Here is a 20,272-nt window from a genome sequence, read left to right as displayed (position 1 = left end):
TTCAGACCCTGTCTAATGAAGAACCTAACTTCCGCGTTAGATATATCCAGTAGCTTGGCTTCAACTGATGTCTGTGGCATTGAATTCCACAGATTCAATACCCACTAGTTAAATAGATTTCTCCTTGTCTCTGTTCTAATGGATATCCTTCTATTCTGAGGCAAAAGGAAATAAATGTGTGAGATTGACTCAGAGAGCCTCTGTAGGACCTATTTACCTCTCCTAGTCCTTTCAGTAGTCAACCCTGCCCAATACACCTGCTCACACTTAAACCCGTTTGATTAGTCTTTCCATCCATCGAGCTCTTCACTTTGCAGATGCACAGAAGGACTCTAGCCCTAGTTTCAACTCTGAAACACTATGCTCAGGGTGCTGAAGCAAGCGATATTTAAAACCGCAGGTGGTTGTCTGAAGTACCGGAACATGGAGGATCTTTCACCTGGTGCGGGCTGTGTTTTACACTCTGTCAAGCTGCCCTACCCTCTCCACCTGACCCTAACTAATAACTTACAAACTGTAAAAACGTCAACACCCACTTAATTGTTCTGATGTCACGAAAGGCCAATGTTAAGATTCCACCACATTTCTACTTGGTATCACCTTCCCTTTCTGAAGTCCCCTTACTGCCAAAGATCACTGTCTTCCAAGGGCTGATGTGTACAATTCCAAAAACAATTTGGATGTGCTGATATCCTGAAGGGTGCTACGTTAATACAAGCAACTAACACAAAACTCCAGGTGCCGGAATCTTGAAATAGGTACAATAAATGTGTAAACACAACAGGTCAGACAGAGTCTGTAGAAAGGAATACTGAGTTATCATTTCAAATGTCCTTCTTCAGAGGCAATTGAAGATCAACCACTTTGGAGGAAGTTTATGAAAATAAATGTGAATCTATTGTTACTGCCACACAAGAGTACAAAAATACTGCAGTGTTTCATAATTATTTTTCAAATGATCTAATGACTACAGGTGGCTGGAAGAGTATTTAACTGAATAACTCATGCCCAAATAAAAGTCACGTTAATCATTTTCAAAAATAAGCTGTCCTGGAATAATTACCAAGAAGATACCTGCGGATCTGCTGGGTCATCTGTTGTGTCCAGTACTCCCGATACAGCCTCCTCTACATTGGTGAGACCCATTGTAAATTGGGTGACTGCTTCATTGAGCACCTCTGCTCCATCCACCACAAGTGGAACTTCCTGGTGGCCAAATGTTTTAACTCTGAATCCCATTCCTGATCCAACATGTCGGTCCCTGGCCTCTTGTGCCAAGCTGAGGCTACCCTCAGAGTGGAAAAGCCATACCTTGTATTCTGTCTGGGTACTATCGAACCTGATGGCATGAATATCAATTTCTCCTTCCAGTTAAAAAAATTATTCCCCCCCCCCACCTTTCCCCATTCCTCTCTCTGACCTTTTACCTCTTCTCACCTGTCTGTCACTTCCCCCTAAATCTCCTCCTTCCCTTTCTCCTATAGTCCTATCAGATTCCTTCTTCTCCAGCCCTTGACCTTCCTCACCCATCTTCCCCCTTCAGGGGTCTTGGCTTGAAACATCGACTGTTCAGTCATTTCCATAGTTGCTGCCTGTTCCTTCAGCATTTTGTGTGTGTTGCTTAGTGTATTATTTGTTATTTTCTGAAATTCATTTAAGAAACTGAATACAAATAAAATTTTTGTTGGATTTATTGAAATGCAAATAGGCTTCTTCAAACTGTAATGGCTGATGAACTTACCAGAACAAAAATAAGTGGTGATGTGCTTCAGTGAATTTGTCATTTTGTTCCAATTCAAGACTAGCAGGTCTTTCTAATCAGTTTAATTAGGTGATTTTGAATGCAATTATATATTCAACCAAAGATACTAGAAAAAAAGTTTGTTCAAAATTATTTTTAATTTTGTTTGTTGAAAAGGTACTGAGATGAGCTCTCATTAATGCCACTTAGCCATTAAAATGCCCCATTGCAAAATGTTTATATCTATTCATTCCATTTTATTGTGGTTGGTCATATTAGAATGAATATGACTAGAACTTTTTTATTGCTCCTATTTGTCTGGGGTGGAGGGCTCCCTCTATAATTAATTGTATTTAGCTTTGGCAATGTAAAAGGTTCAAATTAAATTGTATTATAATACAAAGTATATATCTGTATGTTCATGATCTTGTGCTGCTGTAGCCCATCCACTTCAGGGTTGTCATGTTGTGCATTCAGAGATGCTGTTCTGCATACTACTGTTGAAGCGCATGGTTGAGTTACTGTCGCCTTCCTGTCAGCTTGAACCAGTCTGGCCGGTCTCCTCTGACCTCTCTCATTAACAAGGCATTTTCGCCCACAGAACTGCTGCTCATGGGATGTTTTTTGTTTCTCGCATCAACCTCTGTGAACTTTAGAGACTGTTGAGTGTGAAAATCCCAGGAGAACAGCAGTTTCTGGGATACCCAAACCACTCCATCTGGCACCAACAATCATTCCATGATCAAAATCATTCAGATCATATCTCTTCCCCATTCTGATGGTTGGTCTGAACAACAAGTGAACGTCTTGATAATGTCTGTATGCCATTAGTACATTGAGGTGCTCCCACATGATTGGTTGATCAAATATTTGTATTATAAGATACAGGGGTACCTAATAAGATGGCCACTGAGTGTATCTTTGTGCTGTTAGAAGTTCTGAGCTAACACTGCAGTTAATTATTTTACTGTTTACTGTTAGGTGCTGAAGAGGTGTTGCTGCTTGCAAGAAGAACGGACCTGCGCCGGATCTCCTTAGATATGCCAGATTTCACAGATGTCATTCTGCAACTTGATGATATTCGGGATGCAATAGCAATAGACTATGATCCAGTGGAGGGATATATTTACTGGACTGATGATGAAGTTAGAGCTATTCGTCGTTCATTTCTAGATGGCTCAGGGGCCCAGACCTTGGTGACCACAGAAGTTAGCCATCCAGATGGAATAGCTGTCGATTGGATAGCACAGAATCTTTATTGGACGGATACGGGAACTGATCGCATCGAAGTGACTCGATTCAATGGCACATCTAGAAAAATATTAATAGCAGAAGGTCTTAATGAACCTCGAGCAATTGTCCTTAATCCAGTAACTGGGTGTGTTTACAATTTATCATTTATTTAAACATAATAGAGTATGGTTAATTACAAATTATATTTTAAATGTAAATAGTAAGGAATTGGTCTATTAATTAACTGTTTTCAACAGCATTTATGTTGCAATATGATCAGAAAAATTTCAAACATTAATGTTACAACTATTCTTACAGCTATATGTATTGGACGGACTGGGGTGAAAGCCCGAAGATAGAGCGTGCAAACCTAGATGGCTCTGATCGAATAATTTTGGTAAACACCTCTCTGGGTTGGCCCAATGGCTTGGCATTAGATTATGCTGAAGAGAAACTTTACTGGGGCGATGCTAAAACAGACAAAATTGAGGTAAGTTCTGAAAGGGAACCTTGCTTTGTGATATGATTAGCAGCAAGATTAGTATACACTTCCAGCCCTAAGTGAGGCTGTGGCACAAGAAGTGAATAGTGGGCAAATCATTACTTTTAGTGCCATTACTGTTTTCTACCAGTAGGTAAGGAAGATGTCCTGAATTAAGATTTTCTTTTAATACTTGATTTGAGCTATAGAGCTGGCACATACACCTGAGGGATGTGTCAGCAAAACATAAAAGTCTTTACTCTCAAAGAAAAACAGGAAGTTATAAACAACACACACACAAAATGCTGGTGGAACGCAGCAGGCCAGACAGCATCTATAGGAAGAAGTGCAGTCGACATTTTGGACCGAGACCCTAAGGTCTTCTCCCTATAGATGCTGCCTGGCCTGCTGTGTTCCACCAGCATTTTGTGTGTGTTGTTTGAATTTCCAGCATCTGCAGATTTCCTCATGGAAGTTATAAATCGACTTTGACTACCAGAGTCAATGAAATAGACTTGTGGTATAGTCACTGATGCAGTGTTATGAATATGGTTACCAGTTGGGAACAGCAAACTTACACTAAGTAAGATGGTAATTACGTGGTAATCTGTTGCGAGATAAATTGCAAATCTGGCACTTTCTTTTATTCCAGTGAGGTTTTCATTATCTCTCCAGCTGAACTTGAGAAGTGGATATAACACTCCAATTAAATTCCTTTATACAGAGTGACAATGTCTGCTTCCTTAATTTAAAGTTGCTTCATTCAAGTTGTTCAATGCCTCAGCCTTTTAAGGTACAAAGACATTGAATTATTTGTAGAATATAACATTTAGTAGTGTAATTCTTTTGCTACAGGAATGGTAAACGGTCATTTGGTTGATCCAGACTGGATCTGTTTTGGAATTGAATCTAATCATGTTTCCCTCCCAATATTTGAATCATTGTGATGATTAAATGCATGAAGTGATTGAATTGATTCCTTTCTGCAAAACCACTTCAAACACAAGGCAGCAACATATGTTGCAGTAAAAAATATAGAAACACAAATAAGGCCATCAGGCCACCTTGGACCCAATGATACTGTTTATTCCAACAATTCTGCCTTGAGAATGGTCTTTTAAACATATTTATACTGCTAATGTTAGTAACTATTCCTGGTATCTTGTTATACTTACCCTTGAAATGGAAAAGCTTCTGCTTTACTCACCATCTTATTCTTAAGTTTTTTTCTGTAACTGATCTCCAGCAGTTTCATAGATTTCAACCTGATTGTCTTTCTCTCAAAGAATGATTTGTACCAATCTTCTATTTAATGCATATTCCCACTTCAGTGTTATTATTCCCTGACTAAAAAATTTACATGTATCTGCATAAAACTGCCCTGACACTTATTAGCCAAGTTACTTAAGATTGGGTTGATCAATACTTTGTAAATGGACCATGCCAACCATGAAATAGTTAAATTGAACTTGTGGCTCCTGGAGTTTAGGATTGTCTGCTTGTGATTTTCCTATCCTAATTTAACAAAAGCTGTCTTTCTGCATTCACAATGCAATTTTCCTCTTAACAGATTCCTCCTGTTTCTGTCCGTTACCTCTTCCACCTTTCAGCTCCAAATTTCTCACATCATTCTCGATCTTCCCCATCTTCTCTTTCACTGGTCTCATCTATCACCTGCCAGCTTGTACTGTTTCCCCCTTATCCCCCATCTTCTTACTGTGGCTCCTTGTCCCCGTCCAGTCCTGAGGAAGAATCTCAGCCAAAACGTTGACTGTTTATTCCCCTCCATAGATGCTGCCTGACCCGTTGAGTTCCTCCAACATTTCATGTTTGTTGCTCAAGATTTCCAGCATCTGCAGAGTCTGTTGCGTCTTGATTTTCCCCCATTTAAAAATTATCCGGTGAATTGCAAACGAAATGCAATTTTTTAAATTCTTTTGTCGTTCTATTGTGAGAATATTGTGCTCACGGGTTGTTCTATTGTTCTATATTGTTCAATATTGTACAATATTCTATTGTGCTCACGGGTTTCTGGCGTTTAGGCATATGTTTTATTCGACATCTTTAGTCTTTAACTTGTAAGGTCCTCTGAAATAAAAATTATTATGCATTAAGACAACATAAAAAAAACAAAACAGAACCACATCTTTTTTTTAGTATATATATTAAATGGAAATATTAAGAAAATGTGTTAGAGAAATCATGCGTAAATTGTGGGTATATTTTATTGTTTCCTTTGTGGCATAGTTCATCAGCTCGATGGGAATGGTAGGATGTGCAAACATGGCATGAATACTTGTGATCACTGCTCTCTGCCCAGGATCCTTTTTTGCACTGGAGTATTGTGCACCGTGTAAATAAACAAAAATAAAATGATATTCCTGAGCACCTTCGGGCCTCTATAAATGAGCTGGATGGAATGCTTAAACTCTTAAACTTCTACTTACATTTCGTCTGTGTAATTAAATGTGGGAGGTGAAAGGAATGAGGGCAGCTGTAGTGACTTGTACAAGTTTCAGTCTCTGGGATTGCAACAATGTCACTTTTTTCAAATGTTACTTTGTTAACTGTTTTGATACATATTTCAATGTATCTAACCTAATGGATGGAAGGATTTTATATGAAGTACAGATTAATTGCATAGCTATATAGTAGTCTTCGTTATGTGTGAAATTTCATGCGGTGAAACCAGCAGTTATTTTTCTTGGCATAAAGTTTTGCATCTGTGATACTCAGTTGCAGCACAAAGAATCCAGTCACTTCATTAAAATCTTGTATTCTAAAGAAGCCATTTGGCACAGCTTGTCAAACCGTTCGTTACAATAGACTATAGGGCTTTCCCCGAAAGCTCTGGCACCCTGTGGTAACATTGTTCAAAACTGCCAACTCAAAGGTTTTTTAGAAACTTAGAAAATTGTTATAAACTAGATGCATTAAAAATTTGCATTGTTTGTGTATATTGAACAATTTACAAGTTAAAATAAAAATATAAATAAGAATGTGTGTCTAAATGGAAACTTAAAGCAAAGTTCAGATTTGTTGTAGATAATAATGTACAAAACAAAGTTAGGTTTCTGAAATAGTTACCAATTCTGCATAGCTTATTACTAGCAAACTTGTTCCCTCCCCCTTCTCATGTCAGTTGTAATGCATTTTATCATCAGTGCCAAACATTGCAATACCATATAAAGTGACAAATTTGCTACAGACTTGTTCATGTTTCTGGTCTGCCTACATCATCAGTAACCCAATCCATATATTTAAAAAATCCAATTCTCTGGATATGCCTGAGGCATTATTTTGTGAAAGCATAGGAGTTAACTAGTACTGGAATGTGCCCAGAGAAAGCTACCTTGTTTAATGTACATAAATATGTAATTTCAGGTCATAATTGATGTAGGAAAGAATGATTTGTAGAAAGCAATAGCGGGATTTAGCCAATGAAAATTAATGTATTCAGGAATTAGCCAGCATTCTAAACCTTGGTGACTGAGTAGTGCTCACCCTCCTGGACGAGTGTTAATATATTCATTATCTGCACAATGCATCTTGACCACTGACATTTAGGTGCATTTGAGTAGTCCTTGGAAATTGAATTTAATTCTGAAGATCTATTAGATTTGAAGATAATTCCTCTATGTTGGAAGTGAAGCAAAATTTTGCAGAGAGAAGTCTTGAGGCAATAATGCAACTTTGTTGAACATTGCTCTTCACAGTTTACTGAGGCCTCAAAATCTGAAGATTAAGAACTCAGATTCTGAAGATGAAGAACTCAGACCTGGCACAAAATTTATGAAATACTAGACAGTAGTAATCCCTGCCTCATATATGCTCCTGAGACCTAGACTTCTTACAGCTGGCATCTCAAGGTACTGAAAACTATCACCATTGCTGTCTTCAAAACCTTCCCAGTTCACCTCAAAGTTCAGTGTCTTCTTCCAGGCCATGTTACCTGCCTGGCTAACACTAGAGTCCAAAACAAAGCCTCTTTTTGGTTACTCTAATCTATGTCCTTTAATAGGAGGAAATTATCAGGTGACCAGAGGAAAAGATTTAAGAATGTATTAAAAGCTTATTTGAAGAATCAGAATCAGATTTGTGACAAGAAATTTGATGTCTTGTGCAGCGGTACAATGCAGATGTAAAAAAAATCTATAAATTACAAAAATAAATAAAGCAAGAAAAAAGAAATAATGAGGTTCATGGGTTCACAGATGCCGTTCAACAATCTGATGGTGCAGAGGAAGAAGCTGTTTCTAAATCATTTGAATATGGGTCTTCAGGCTCCTGTACCTTCTCCCTGATGGTAGTAAGAAGAGAACATACCCCAGTTGGTGAGGATCCTTAATGATAAATGCCACCTTCTTCAGGCACTGCCTCAAGAAGTTGTCCTCAATGGCAGGAGGGTTGTGTCTGCGATAGAGCTGGCTGAATCTATAATGCTTTGCAGGAGACTGCATTGCAGAAAGCTTTTTACATCTATAGAAATTTGTAAGAATCTTTGGTAATGCACCAATTCTCTTCGAACTCCTGATGTATTGGGCCCAGGCTAGATTCTCCAAGATGTTGACACCCAGGAACACGAAGCTGCTCACCCTTTCCGCCATTGAGGACTTGAGTGTTCTCCTGACTTCTCTTTCATGAAGTCCACAGTGGGTTCCTTGGCTTTGCTGATGAGCATTGTGAGGTTGTAGTTGTGACACCACTCAACCAGCTGATCTGTCTCACTCATTGTAAGTCTCCTCATCGCTATCTGAGGTTCCCCCAACAATAGCAGTGTCATTGGCAAATTTATAAATGGCTTAGCCACGTAGTCATAACTGTAAAGAGAGTAAAGAGGTTCAGCACACATTTTTTAAGGTGCACCTACATTGATAGTCCTAAGAAACTGCAACATTCCCACTGATTTTTGGCTTATGATCAGTAAAGTGGAAAAGAACCACTTGGGGGTGGTGTTGAGAATCTTGAGTCCATGTATTGGGAGCAACAGTGCACCATCTCACATATCGGCAGCATATTGCATCATCTGTGAAAAAGTCTCCTTAGCTACTACCAAACCCACAAACCTAGAGTGGGAGCAAGTTATCCTGCATCCTGAAGGACTGCTTAGGAAGGAGAATTGTAATCCCAGAAAGTTGCACCCATTGTCTCAATGGTCTAGTTTGTAATGGAAACAATGAATTAAGTTTTCATGACCTGCAGATCTCTGGTAAAGTCTAGTTGATGATGGTCAAAAAAACAGGAGTGATCATCCCACAGGTTTCCAAGTTAAATGTAAGTCACATTTGCCACCAACTAACTATGACCGTTCCTGTCTTTCCCAGTGACTGTTCAACTTTCCAATTCCTTTTCTGATCTTTTCATTTGCAACTTCTAATATCCCTTTCTTTACCTCCTTTTTAATATAGTGTCTTCTACAAATTTCAAAATTGTGAATGTAAAATTCTAAGTTGTTAAATTGTTATTCCCAACAATGGCCCCAGCACATTTCCTTACACAGTCCCACCGTGATTAGCTGATGTTTATCTCTATGATTTACTGTGGTATCTTTTTGAATGCTTTGTGGATAAATTACATCTACTATATTATGCATCTCCACGTTCTTTGTTATTCCTTAAAAAATCAATGAGGCGAATTAAGCAAACTCCCTTTTTCTCATTTGCTCTCTAGTACTGGATTGGGGGAAAAAGTAATCAATAGATGTCTGGTTGTTTGAAGGAAACTTCGGGGTTAGAGGGGTTCATTTCATCAGGCGCGGAGGATTGACACGTACATGCTGACCAGTTTAGTGTATAATGAAGCCTGGTGCTCATATGAAAAGTCTGAGGAACAAATGTTATTTGATGTTTTTTTTTTTGAAAAAAAAATGCAAGTGCAGTCTGCAGAGATCTTTTTTCCCACTTTCAGATGGCCCTTTTAGTGCCACTTGCCTTATCGGTAGCTCACAGATGGGCCTTAAAGTTCTCCTCCCTATTTGTTCAAAAAGCATTATTGCCTTCAGTGCAACAGCAGCTGTCTGTGCCAGGAACAATTCTCCCACAAGCTCTCTCCTCTTTGATTACACTGTGAGCAACATGGAGCAACATTTAAAACATTCAAAGAAGCTGATTTCACATTATTTTCAGCTGATGAAAACAGACAAATCATTTGTTCTTCCATGCCACATGGTGATGGACATGAGTTTTATACAATGAATTCTTGTTCCCAACCACATTCACGATACAAGTTCTTACCTTGTTTTCTGCTACAGTACTTTGAAAGCAAGCTTTTCACTTTCAAGAAATTATGGAAAACCTTAATGTGGAAAATATTAGGAATAAGACATTTTAGCTTTGAGTGGGAAAAATATCCGCAAGCTCTTGTAATTTTCATTTGGTCTAAAACAGACCTCATTTTGCGATATACTGTAGAACATAGAAGATTACAGCTCAGTACTGGCCCTTCAGCCCATGAAGTTGTGCAGACAGACCTACACACAATCAATCTAAACCTTCCCTCCTACATTGCCTATAACACTCCAATTTTCTTATATCCATGTGCCTGTCTAAGAGTCTCTTAAATATCCCTCTTATAGTAGCCACTACAACTACCCTGGGCACTGCAGTCCAGGCATCTACCACTCTTTGTGTAAAAATAAATCCTATCTCTGACATCTCACCTAAACTTTCCTCCGCTCACTTTAAACATATGTCTCCTGGTATTGTCTATTGCCACACTGGGGAAAAGTCACTGGCTGTCTACTCTATGCCTCTCGTAACCTTGTACACCTCAATCAAGTCACCTTTCATCCTCCATCACTCCAAGGATTTTCTCTTTCGAACCCCACCTTACTCAACCTTTCTTCATAAGACATTTTCTAATCTCTTGTGCACCCTCTCCGAAGCTTCCACAATGATACAGACAGAACTGAACATACTACTGTAAGTATACTCTAAGCAGAGTTTTACAGACTGCTCTTGAGCTCAATTCCTTAACTAAGAAAGGCCAACACACCATAACTACCTATCAACTTTGACTGTACCTTTGAAGGATCTATGGAGTCGGACCCCAAGATCCTTCTATTTCTCTGCACTGCTAAGAATTTTGCCATTAAGCTTGTACTCCACTTTCAGTTTCAATCTTCTAGGTGTATTAATTCACATTTCTCCTGATTGAACTCCATTTGCTACTTCTCCACCCAATTCTGCACCCAGTCTATCTCCCGTTGCAAACTACGAAAACTTTGTATGCCATTCACAACCCCACCACTCTGTGCACAAACTGTCAGGGATTGTTGCTGGACAGGAACAAATGTTGCCCTATTGAAACTTTTTGCACTAAGGGAGGTGCCAATTAATATAAGGAAGTTGAAGTCGCAGGCTCTTTCGCTTGCATCTCATCTCTGTAGGCTGTCATTGTTCATCCTGTCACAATGCCGGTACATTTCTGTTCTCTTCAAAAGCCATTGTGAGAAGAAAAATTGTTTCAAATATTCAGTAGATACTGGGGTGGCATCAGTCAGAGGATTGGTTATCAGTATATTATTTATAGGAAAAAGCTACCTCTTCTGTCTAGACATTTACAGTGGCAGTATGTTGCAAAGTTTCCAAAATCTGTTTCTGCTTAGAATTACTAAAACATAAATTCCTCAACAATGGACTCTGCAGGCTTGGAAACAGATCCTGTTCTATATAATTAAAAGGGAACATCTTGTTTTTCACAGATTGCCTATTAATTAAGTCAATAAGTGACAAGTTGCTGATTTGTCTTTGTATGTTGGTAGTGCATCAAAATGGCTCAAAGCAGTTTGCAATCTAACAGACTGATAGATTGTTATTCCTTTCTGTGCCTTGTGGTGGGTGCATCAGCAGAAACCTTGCCAAATCTTTAATATTTTTGTCTGTTTTATATGAGGCTGAGTTGCCAGCTCGACGCTCAACCCAGCATGGATGGAAAGTGTGCAAGGAGCCGGCTGGATGTGAACCCAGGACTTTGAGGTCCGGTGCAGATGCCACTGGACCACCAGCCAGACTGATAGGTAGACAGAGAAATTTACAGAACCATTGATCTTCAAAGGACAGGGAAATATTGAGAAGTGAGACTATGGAGAGGTTATGCAGGGGTGATGAATGAATAGGACATGGAGTGAGGTCAGTCGTGGGGAGCCAAGGCTTTGGATAATCTCAGTCTCAAGATCAGAATAAGGGTGGTGTTGAGTAACCATTTAGACGTAGCAAAACCTTGAATGAGTGAGTGTTTCAGCAGATGAATTCACCTGTATCAAGAATTTCAGCCACGTTGCTCTGATTAATGGCTGATGCTGGCAACAATCAACTCTTACCAGCTCTGAAAATGGATATTATTTAAAAGGTTTTGTATATCCCTGTGGAGTGTACAACTCTCATTGAAACACAAAAAAATCGAACAGTTCCCAGTTGCCGCACTTTTTGGAGGCTTCCACAAACTTTCCTCAAAATAGAGTGCCAGCAATTCCAGATGAATCATTTCAAAAAAGAAGAGGTTCCATGTTCATCAGTGCAAAAATAAGTTAAAACAGGAATAAGGTACCCCAGCAAAGAGGAAACACCAAAGGTTTTCTCCACTTTTCCTCACAGCTCAGAAAGCAATCCTTAAAGAATGGCTGTTCATTAGAAGCCTGGGCAGGATCTTTTGCCTCTCTGGGAAAATTCTGCCAAACCCTTCCCATTGTTATAGACTGCATTCATTCCTTGCCAGCACACCCTCTGCTGAAAGAATGCTGGTTGCATTGTGGTGTGACCCTTTAAGTGCTACTTCTTGAGATCAGAGTTGTGTGGAAAGGAACCCCCGAGTCACTAATATGTGCTGTTGTCAATTCAGAATTGTGCTCAGCGTGACATCCCACTGCACTCTTTTGGATTTGGGCTGATAAATTCTGCAAATTCTTCTTTTTTTTTGGTTTTTTTTAAACTGTCGTGAGATTACTAAGGGCACATGAATGGTGGAAAAAAGGTGCAGATCAATTTGTAGGCCTGCATTTTCAAATGAAGAAGAGCACTGGATGAAAAATAGCAGTGAAGATGAGGTGGGAAAAGTGCAAGTAGGGATCAGAGATACTTATGTTCGAGGGGGTGGAAAGCCATTATAGATGACCCTGTGACTAGACTAGAGTTACCTACACAGTTGGACAAGGATTGAAGGCAACTCAGGGAGCGAGTCATCAGAAAAACTACAGACGTTCCAGATAGTTGAACAGATTTTCTTTGTCAAAGATTAGAATTGTGTTGGTGATTTTCACAAGAAGCATTCTGGACAGGTAGAATCCGGTTTGTGATGCTTGTTCGTAGCACTGGACCCGGACTTCTGAGGTCGAAATGGTGGAACTGTAATGACGTTTCCACTTTAATAATTCTTCCACACTGGTTTCCTGTCATCGTTGGATATGATGGACAGCCACCACATTCTTGTGTACAGTGATGGAATGGAAACTAAGATTAAAGCAAGAAGATATAGGAAAGGTGAACAAGAAATGTTAAACAATTCTTATCCAGGCAGATACTAAACATATATTTTCTCTTAAATTTGAATTGCTGTAATTTGTATTTTCAGTTTTAAGATGAAGATCCAAAGTGTGTATTTTCTAGTTGAATTGGCAATTTTATTAATATTGACAAGAAATGGGAACCTTGTGCATGTTTTGTTGGTGTTTATACTTTTTCTTAAAATAATGTAAAATTTGGGGGCATTATAAATGGAGAATTTGAAATGCTCTTCTTTTTTAATTTAAAGCCCTAGACAAAAACTACAGATTGACTTTGTGTAGGGCAGAGCAGCAGCGAACATTTTAATGTTTTTTTTCCCAAAATACTAAGGAAATGTGGCACTCCAGGGATTATAGCTGTTGAATGACTTAATCAAAAGGAAATTGCTTTGGGTTTAGTGACTGTGTTATAGATTTGTATAGACATCTGAATTTTAACACTGCATTTAAAGAGCATAAAAGTAGTGGTTCTAATGAATCAAAATTGTTAATTCACCCAAGCCTTACTTTTGGAAGCATTCACACTTAAAATGAGAAAGCACCATGATAAATTCAGAATGTTTGAAGCTTAAAGAATTTTTTCCTCCTCCCACCCTCACCCATTCTTTACAAAGTAGCGCTTTCTGTTTAACTGTCTTTCTTAGAATGATGTTCCTACTGCACGTTCTTTTTTCCCCCTTTTTTTTTGGGAGCTTTGTTGAATCAAAATGACATTAGTACTCACTGATGGCTGCAGAAAGAGGCTCGTCTTTCGCAGCTTTGATTGACCGGCATGGTTCTGTGGGAAAGGAAGCTGTCCTTTTCTTGACGGGAGGTGACCCTCACCTTCTTCTCGAACAATGAAGGCATAATGGGGGCCAGATTGGGACCTATGAGAACCCCCACAGTCTGACACACACTCCTTTTAACAGAAGGCTTTCACACTCAAGCTTCCATTTGACAATCTTTCTTTCAGCACTCCTTTCCCTGAATTCAGTGCAATTAAAGTGTGCTCTTTTTAATTCAAAATCCACAAATGAGTAAAATAATATATATTTTTTAAAACCTTAAATATGAATCTTGACCAATTAAAGTCAATAACTGAGATCTTTAAATCCAGATTGTTCTTCAGTGCCTACAAAATATAGTCATGAATAAACTGCAGGATATAGTGAACAAGAATATATGCCTATTTCTATTCAATTGGTATACGTATAATGCTGCATAAAGTGTTTATTGTCAGGGATAAAATAAACATCAGGTCAGTTGATTGAAGGGACCTGAATACGCCTTGTGGCACTTGAAATGTGCCTGTTCAGTGCCTGAATGACTATAAATGGAAGACTTTTGGTTGTGTAGCCTCCCTCCCAGGCTCCTTGAGTCGATGTCCCTGTGCCTATGAAAGCTAATTTTCTGAAAAGAACCTTGTTATACAGACAAACTGAATTATTCCTGCAACAGTTCTCTCTCTCTCTCTCTCTCTCTCTTTCTTTTTCTTTTCCAGTACTTTTTTGCTCTTAAATTTCTTCACCAGCTGTGTATGTACCTCCTTACTTCTGACATTGTATATCCTTGTGCCAAAAAGCCCATTTGACGAAAAAACAAACAGATGCATATTTCTCTGAATTTAATGTCCAAAAAACATGCTCAGGGTAGCCTCAGCAGAACTCTTTGGTTTCCTCTGAAAGCTAGTTTCTGGCATGCATCCAAAGATGGTTGCCTGGAAATTCAATGGTAGAACACAGGATTTTTCAACATTATACAATAGAAAATTGACTTTCAAATGCTGTTCAAACTCTTCCATGCTCTCTCCCTCCCTAACTCTGTAATCTCTTTAACTTCCCTGTATGTCTGCACTCCTCCAGTTCTGGCTGCTTGTGCATTCCCAGATATAATTGTTCTGGCCCTGTCAGCCGTTCCTTTGATTACTGACGCTCTGCTTCAGAAGCTTACTCCCTAATCGGTGCATCGCTACTCCCACTCCTCCTTTAGGACGTTCTGTAATGTCCACCTCTTTAGCTAAAGTTGCAGTTATCCAACCCCTCTGTGTAGCTTGATGTTACATTTTCTTTTATCATGCAGCTGGGAACCACCTATGTTAATGTTGTCACATAAATCCCAGTGAGTTGTGCTAGCTCTTAACATTTTGTTGCGTACTATTCTATTTTTAGTGCTCTGGTGTTCTGGATTAATATTTGGTCACTTTTTTCTCCGTCCGTAGCAGAGGATTAGGGTTAGCTTTCTCTTTTACATGTTTCCTTCATAATATCTCGAGAATAGTTTATCTGTGTTCAAAATCCTACTATTTAAACTAAATCTTCACACATTCAAGCAGGAAAATACTTATGCAAAGCATTTTAGTCTACAGGTGTTGCCGAGCGTTTTCCAAAATTTAAACTTCAAAATTTGTCATTGGGATGCTTTGCACTGTATACAGTGAGGTGAACTAATGAGAAAGCACCTGGAATGAGCTCTAAGATAAATATTTCCTCTTCTGAGCAATACAAAGAAAGTTTTTTAATAAATTCTTACTGTCGGGAATAGGCTGCCTACATACAGTGCATTCTGCCCCATGTAGTGAGTACCTAATTGCATGTGTGAGTTCACCAGGGCTGACTTGCTAATAAATGGCATCCCAATTCTTGATGGTGAGCCCTAACCCAGACCTTTGTGCATTCATCAACTCAAATTATCTCTTCCATGAAACAACTGAAAGAGACGCGGACAGTTGGCTAAGCTAAAGCCTGCAGGATAGGGTGAGCACCTTCTATAAGTAATAAAGTGGACCATGTTCTGGTTCTGAAAGGAGCTTCTTTTGCGGCCAAACTCATGTGCAGGTGTATTGACAAGAGAAACCTTTTTGATGTGCGCAGGGTCTCTTTATCCTAGTTTGAATTGCCTCTGAATTGGGTTTTCTCTTGCATACTTATTCCTTTTTTGCAAATTAATTTTATTTTTTCTCAATGTCAATGCTGTGTAAAACCAAAAGGGACGCTCATTTTACACCCATTGGGTTCCTGTTGCTGTTGGTAAGCAATGGGAAATGGTTAATAAGATAAAGGGGAGTTTACGTCGGCACTGTTTGGACAATGGTTGGTTGAAAGACAGCCAAATATTTGTTTTGAGCCAAATAATGTTTTCAACTACTCATTTTGAAAAGGGAAATGAACTTAAGCTGGGGCAAAGAGGATAATGGGTCGTGCTGCCATTATTCCAATTACTGCTTTTGCCAATCCTGTTGCCTCAGCTGCAGCCTCCAGGCTCCCTGCTGTGGCTCCTTCCACAGAGCAGCTGCTACCTTGGCTATACAATGCCATCATTACCATGAGTGTCCAGGTTTTCCCTCCACTGACTGAAAATATGGCAAAACCTATTCCCTTACTAGCACCTGGAATCATCTGCACTGTGCGGTTCTGTTTCTGGTGAACCTACTCTGGAATAGTGGAGAAAGGGCGGGCTACCTGAAGAGGATGTTTCAGCTGAGATGTAATGCAGATCATATTGGAGTTCAGCAGGAGCTGATGACTGGATCCAGGAAGCTTCATGTGGTCTGGAAAACTCTGGGGAAGTTTTGCCAAAATATGGTGGGGAGGAGAAAAGGCATGATATTTAGAAATATTCAAAAAGATGTAAAATTGTAAAAAAAGCCATTAAGTAATTGAATGTGTTTAAAAATATTCATTCAAAATTACTAATTCCTTTCCATGGAAATGAATGGTCCTGTTATTTTTGTAGCAGATCTACTTTATCACACTGTAACTTCTGGGGAATTACAGTACATTTCCTTTCAGCCATTGGGCTTGTAGGACTAATTTCTGAGTGCATTTAATACAACCCTAGTGAAGGATGCCACAGTAGTACAGCTGGGAAAGCCTGGTTCATCTGGAGTTTGTATGTTTTCCATTTGACTCCATGTGCTCCATTTTCTTCCCACATCTCAAAAGACATGCTAGTTAATAGGCTTTTTGCTGCTGTAAATAGTGTGTGGTGTACATGAGTGGTAGAATCTCATGAGTTGATGGGAATGTGGGAAGAATAGGTTCCATGAAACATTAGTGGGGGGGTGGGATAGCTCTGTGAGTTAGCATAGCTCCAGTTGGACAAAACACTTTCCTATTTCTTAAGGTAAATGTAACAAACAAGCAAGTTGACACAATGAATTTACATAGCAGTCCAAAACTTGATAGAACTTCCATGGAGTAATGCTGGCTGTTTGGCTTAGAAATGTTTATAGGAAAACCCAAAACGATACATTGAAGAAATTGATATGTACCTTTTAAATCACAACCTAGATAAGAACAAGGAACGTTCTCTGTATCAATGTGCTGATAGTATTCATCTCTTCACAGTTTCTAAAATTCATTTGCTGTCAAGATTGAATTCTAAATGATCTGGAGCTTGAGTGATCCGATTGTTCCCAGGTGTAGTTTCAGAATTTCATCAGTTTGGGTGTAGGCCTGCCAACCATCTTTTATTCTTCATAAAGCATATCACATTGTTGTGTCAATATGTGTGCCAAAAGAACATTTTTTGTAAAGCAGAGTTGATTTTTATATAAGTATGTAAAATCAGTGCTGTCAGCCAAGTGCCATGGAGGGGACTGCTCAGGTGACCTTGTTCTATCCATGCAATGAACGAGCTCAAGTGTCACTTTGCCTTATTGGCTAAGAATCTATTGATGCAACAAGTGGTGTTATATGTTTAGCTGAAAGCAATGAAAGTCCACAAAATAAATCTCTGAATTAACAAAAAAAAGCTATGATTACCCCACCGTCTATTGTGCAAATTATTTTTGCATGATTTATAATGTTTACATTGTATTTCAGATATCAGCATGTGGTGTGGCATCTTCTTTATAATGGGGGTCTAAAGGAACATGCCTCTTAGGGCAATAACCTGGGGGATTTCTTTCTGGGACTTGTATTTTTGATAATCTGTTGAACAAAGGAGTTAATTTTACCCCTCCTGCATAGTTCCTGCAGTGGGTGCAAGATGGTCAATGAAGAATTAAATTGATTTAAGTATGCTAAGTGGGCTTTTGTCCGTGACATTGTCATACATATTTGTATATTTAATGCTGTTTATGCCAAAAAGGCTTCTATTTTTTTTATATCATTGTGACACGTGACTGGTGAAGTTCTTGTCATGATGGCATCACGCTATAAAGGTGTATTTTAGAAAGACATTTTTCAACTTATTAAGCAACACTTAGATGTATGCATGTTTACTGGATCTGAGCACACAAGTGCTAAAATCAAAGCTGAAGCATTTGCAACCAAAAGGTGTTAGGTGGGACATCCAGCTGGTAGGTCCTCTCCTGAAGCTATCATCATCATCGTGCTTGGTCTTTGGTTAATTTTGATATCAAGCACACACAAGAGCACTGCATACTGCAAGGTCCATGAGCCCTTCTGCTCCAGACATGAATGTTTTTCCAGCCAAACTGTTACAGGTACCTTTACAGCAGTGGCAGTAATGTGGAAACTTGCTCAGATATTTCCTGTATAAAACAAAGTAATACCTATCCAATCAGACAAGTTGCTGCCATGGTGAAATGTTCTCAAAGTGAAGGAAAATGTTGATGGAAATGCTCTCAAGTGACACCCACACAGCAGTGCACTACTCACTGGCGACCTTTTCTTGGGTCATGGCTCTACGCCTGTTTCCAGCGTCCAAGCTCAAACATGAACAAAGAGTTAGATTTCACGAGAAGAAGTAAGGATGTCGTTGCCATTCATAAATGAAACCTTAACTGGGGAGTAGGGGGAACCAATACCCTGGCTGGGAGGTTTGCTAGTGCTACTCAGGAGGGTTTAAATTAGTTTAGCGGGGGGGTGGGAACCAGAGCACCAGGTCAGAAAGTGGAGGGATTAAGAAGAAGGTAGATATCATGACCAATAAGAATAGTCAGAGGCACAGTAATAGACACAATGGGACAGTTGGGTTGAAGTGTGTGTATTTTAATATGCAGGCAGATTAGCTAGAGGTGTTCAAACAACAATTGTAGTGGATCGCTTCATCTTCCCAAATATAGGCTGGGACCTCCTTGGTGCAAGAGGAGGGGCCATACTGGACCTGGTTTTATCTAGTGAGTATGACCAAGTGACTGAACTTTCAGTAGGAGAACAGTTAAGGAATAATTATCACAACTCCTTAAGTTTTAAGATAGCTCAGTGTCAGTAAGGCAAAGGAATTGATTGTGGACTTCAGGAAGGAGAAGTCAAGGGAACACACAACTGTCCTCACTGGGGGATCAACAGGGGGAAGGGTGAGCAATTACAAGTTCCTGGGTGTCAACATCTCTGAGGACGTATCCTGGGCCCAACATATTGATACAATTACAAAGAAGGCATGACAGCAGCTGTATTTCATTAGGAGTTTGAGGAGAACTGGTATGTTCCCAAAGACACTTGCAAATTTCTACAGATGTACCGTGAAGAGCATTCTAACTGGCTGCTTCACTATCTGGTATAGAGGGGCCACTGCATAGGATCAGAAAAAGCTGCAGGAAGTTGTAAACTCAGCTAACTCCATCATGGACACTAACCTCCCCAGCATCGAGGACACCTTCAAAAAGCAAAGGCTCAAAAAGGCAACATCCATCTAAGGCCCCCCCATCACCCAGTACATGCCCTCTTCTCATTGCTTCCATGAAGACATACACATCCGCCATCAGATTTCTGAATGGACTATGAACTCTCGTACAAAACCTTCACTATTTTTTCCTCTTCTTTTGCACTACTGATTAATTTTATATGTATACTTCCTATTGTAATTTATCATTTTTATTTTTACATTGCAATATTCTGCTCTGCAAAGCAACAAATTTCATGACATTCTGATTCTAAAACTGACTTTGAGTTGAGAAGTTATGTTGCAGCTTATAAAACTCCAGCTAAATCATATTTGGATGATTGCATTCAGACATGGTTGCCCCATTATTATACCTATTTGATTACTAGTTTTATTAGTTCAGCATAGCTTTGTGGGTCAAGAGGTCTGTTTCTGTGCTGTACTTTCTATTCATATAAAATTTAAAGTTACATTAAATGTGCTCATATTTGGATGGAGATTGTACTGTATATATAAGTTCTAAATATTGGTGTTTATTTGTACATATGAATAATAATAACTTATTTATAGAACACTTTTCATACAGATGATGCAGTTAAAAGTGTTTTGCAGTGGGATAAGTTCAAAATAAAAATAAAAATATAAATATATAAATACATATGGAAATACAAGACAAAATCATGTTAATTAAAAGAACGTTAAATAAATAGTTTTGAGCTGATATTTAAAACTGTTAACTGAGTCTACATCCCTTACAATTTTAGGT

The 20,272-nt window shown here is 39.0% G+C and overlaps 1 protein-coding gene across 2 annotated transcripts in view; it reads left to right on the top strand.

Moving 5' to 3' along the window:
• Positions 1-20,272, top strand: part of LOC132397298 (low-density lipoprotein receptor-related protein 5-like) — a 235,999-nt gene that overhangs the window by 137,770 nt on the left and 77,957 nt on the right. For both annotated transcript variants that reach the window (XM_059975886.1, XM_059975885.1), the window contains exons 6-7: positions 2,723-3,119; positions 3,293-3,464. In XM_059975886.1, coding sequence (XP_059831869.1) covers positions 2,723-3,119; positions 3,293-3,464 — 569 coding nt within the window. The remainder of the gene's footprint in view (positions 1-2,722; positions 3,120-3,292; positions 3,465-20,272) is intronic.

This window comes from Hypanus sabinus, chromosome 7 (genome assembly GCF_030144855.1).
Source record: "Hypanus sabinus isolate sHypSab1 chromosome 7, sHypSab1.hap1, whole genome shotgun sequence".
In the NCBI taxonomy this organism is placed as follows: Eukaryota; Metazoa; Chordata; class Chondrichthyes; order Myliobatiformes; family Dasyatidae; genus Hypanus; species Hypanus sabinus.
Note: the sequence above shows the minus strand (reverse complement) of the source record. Positions and strands in the feature narration are given on the sequence as shown.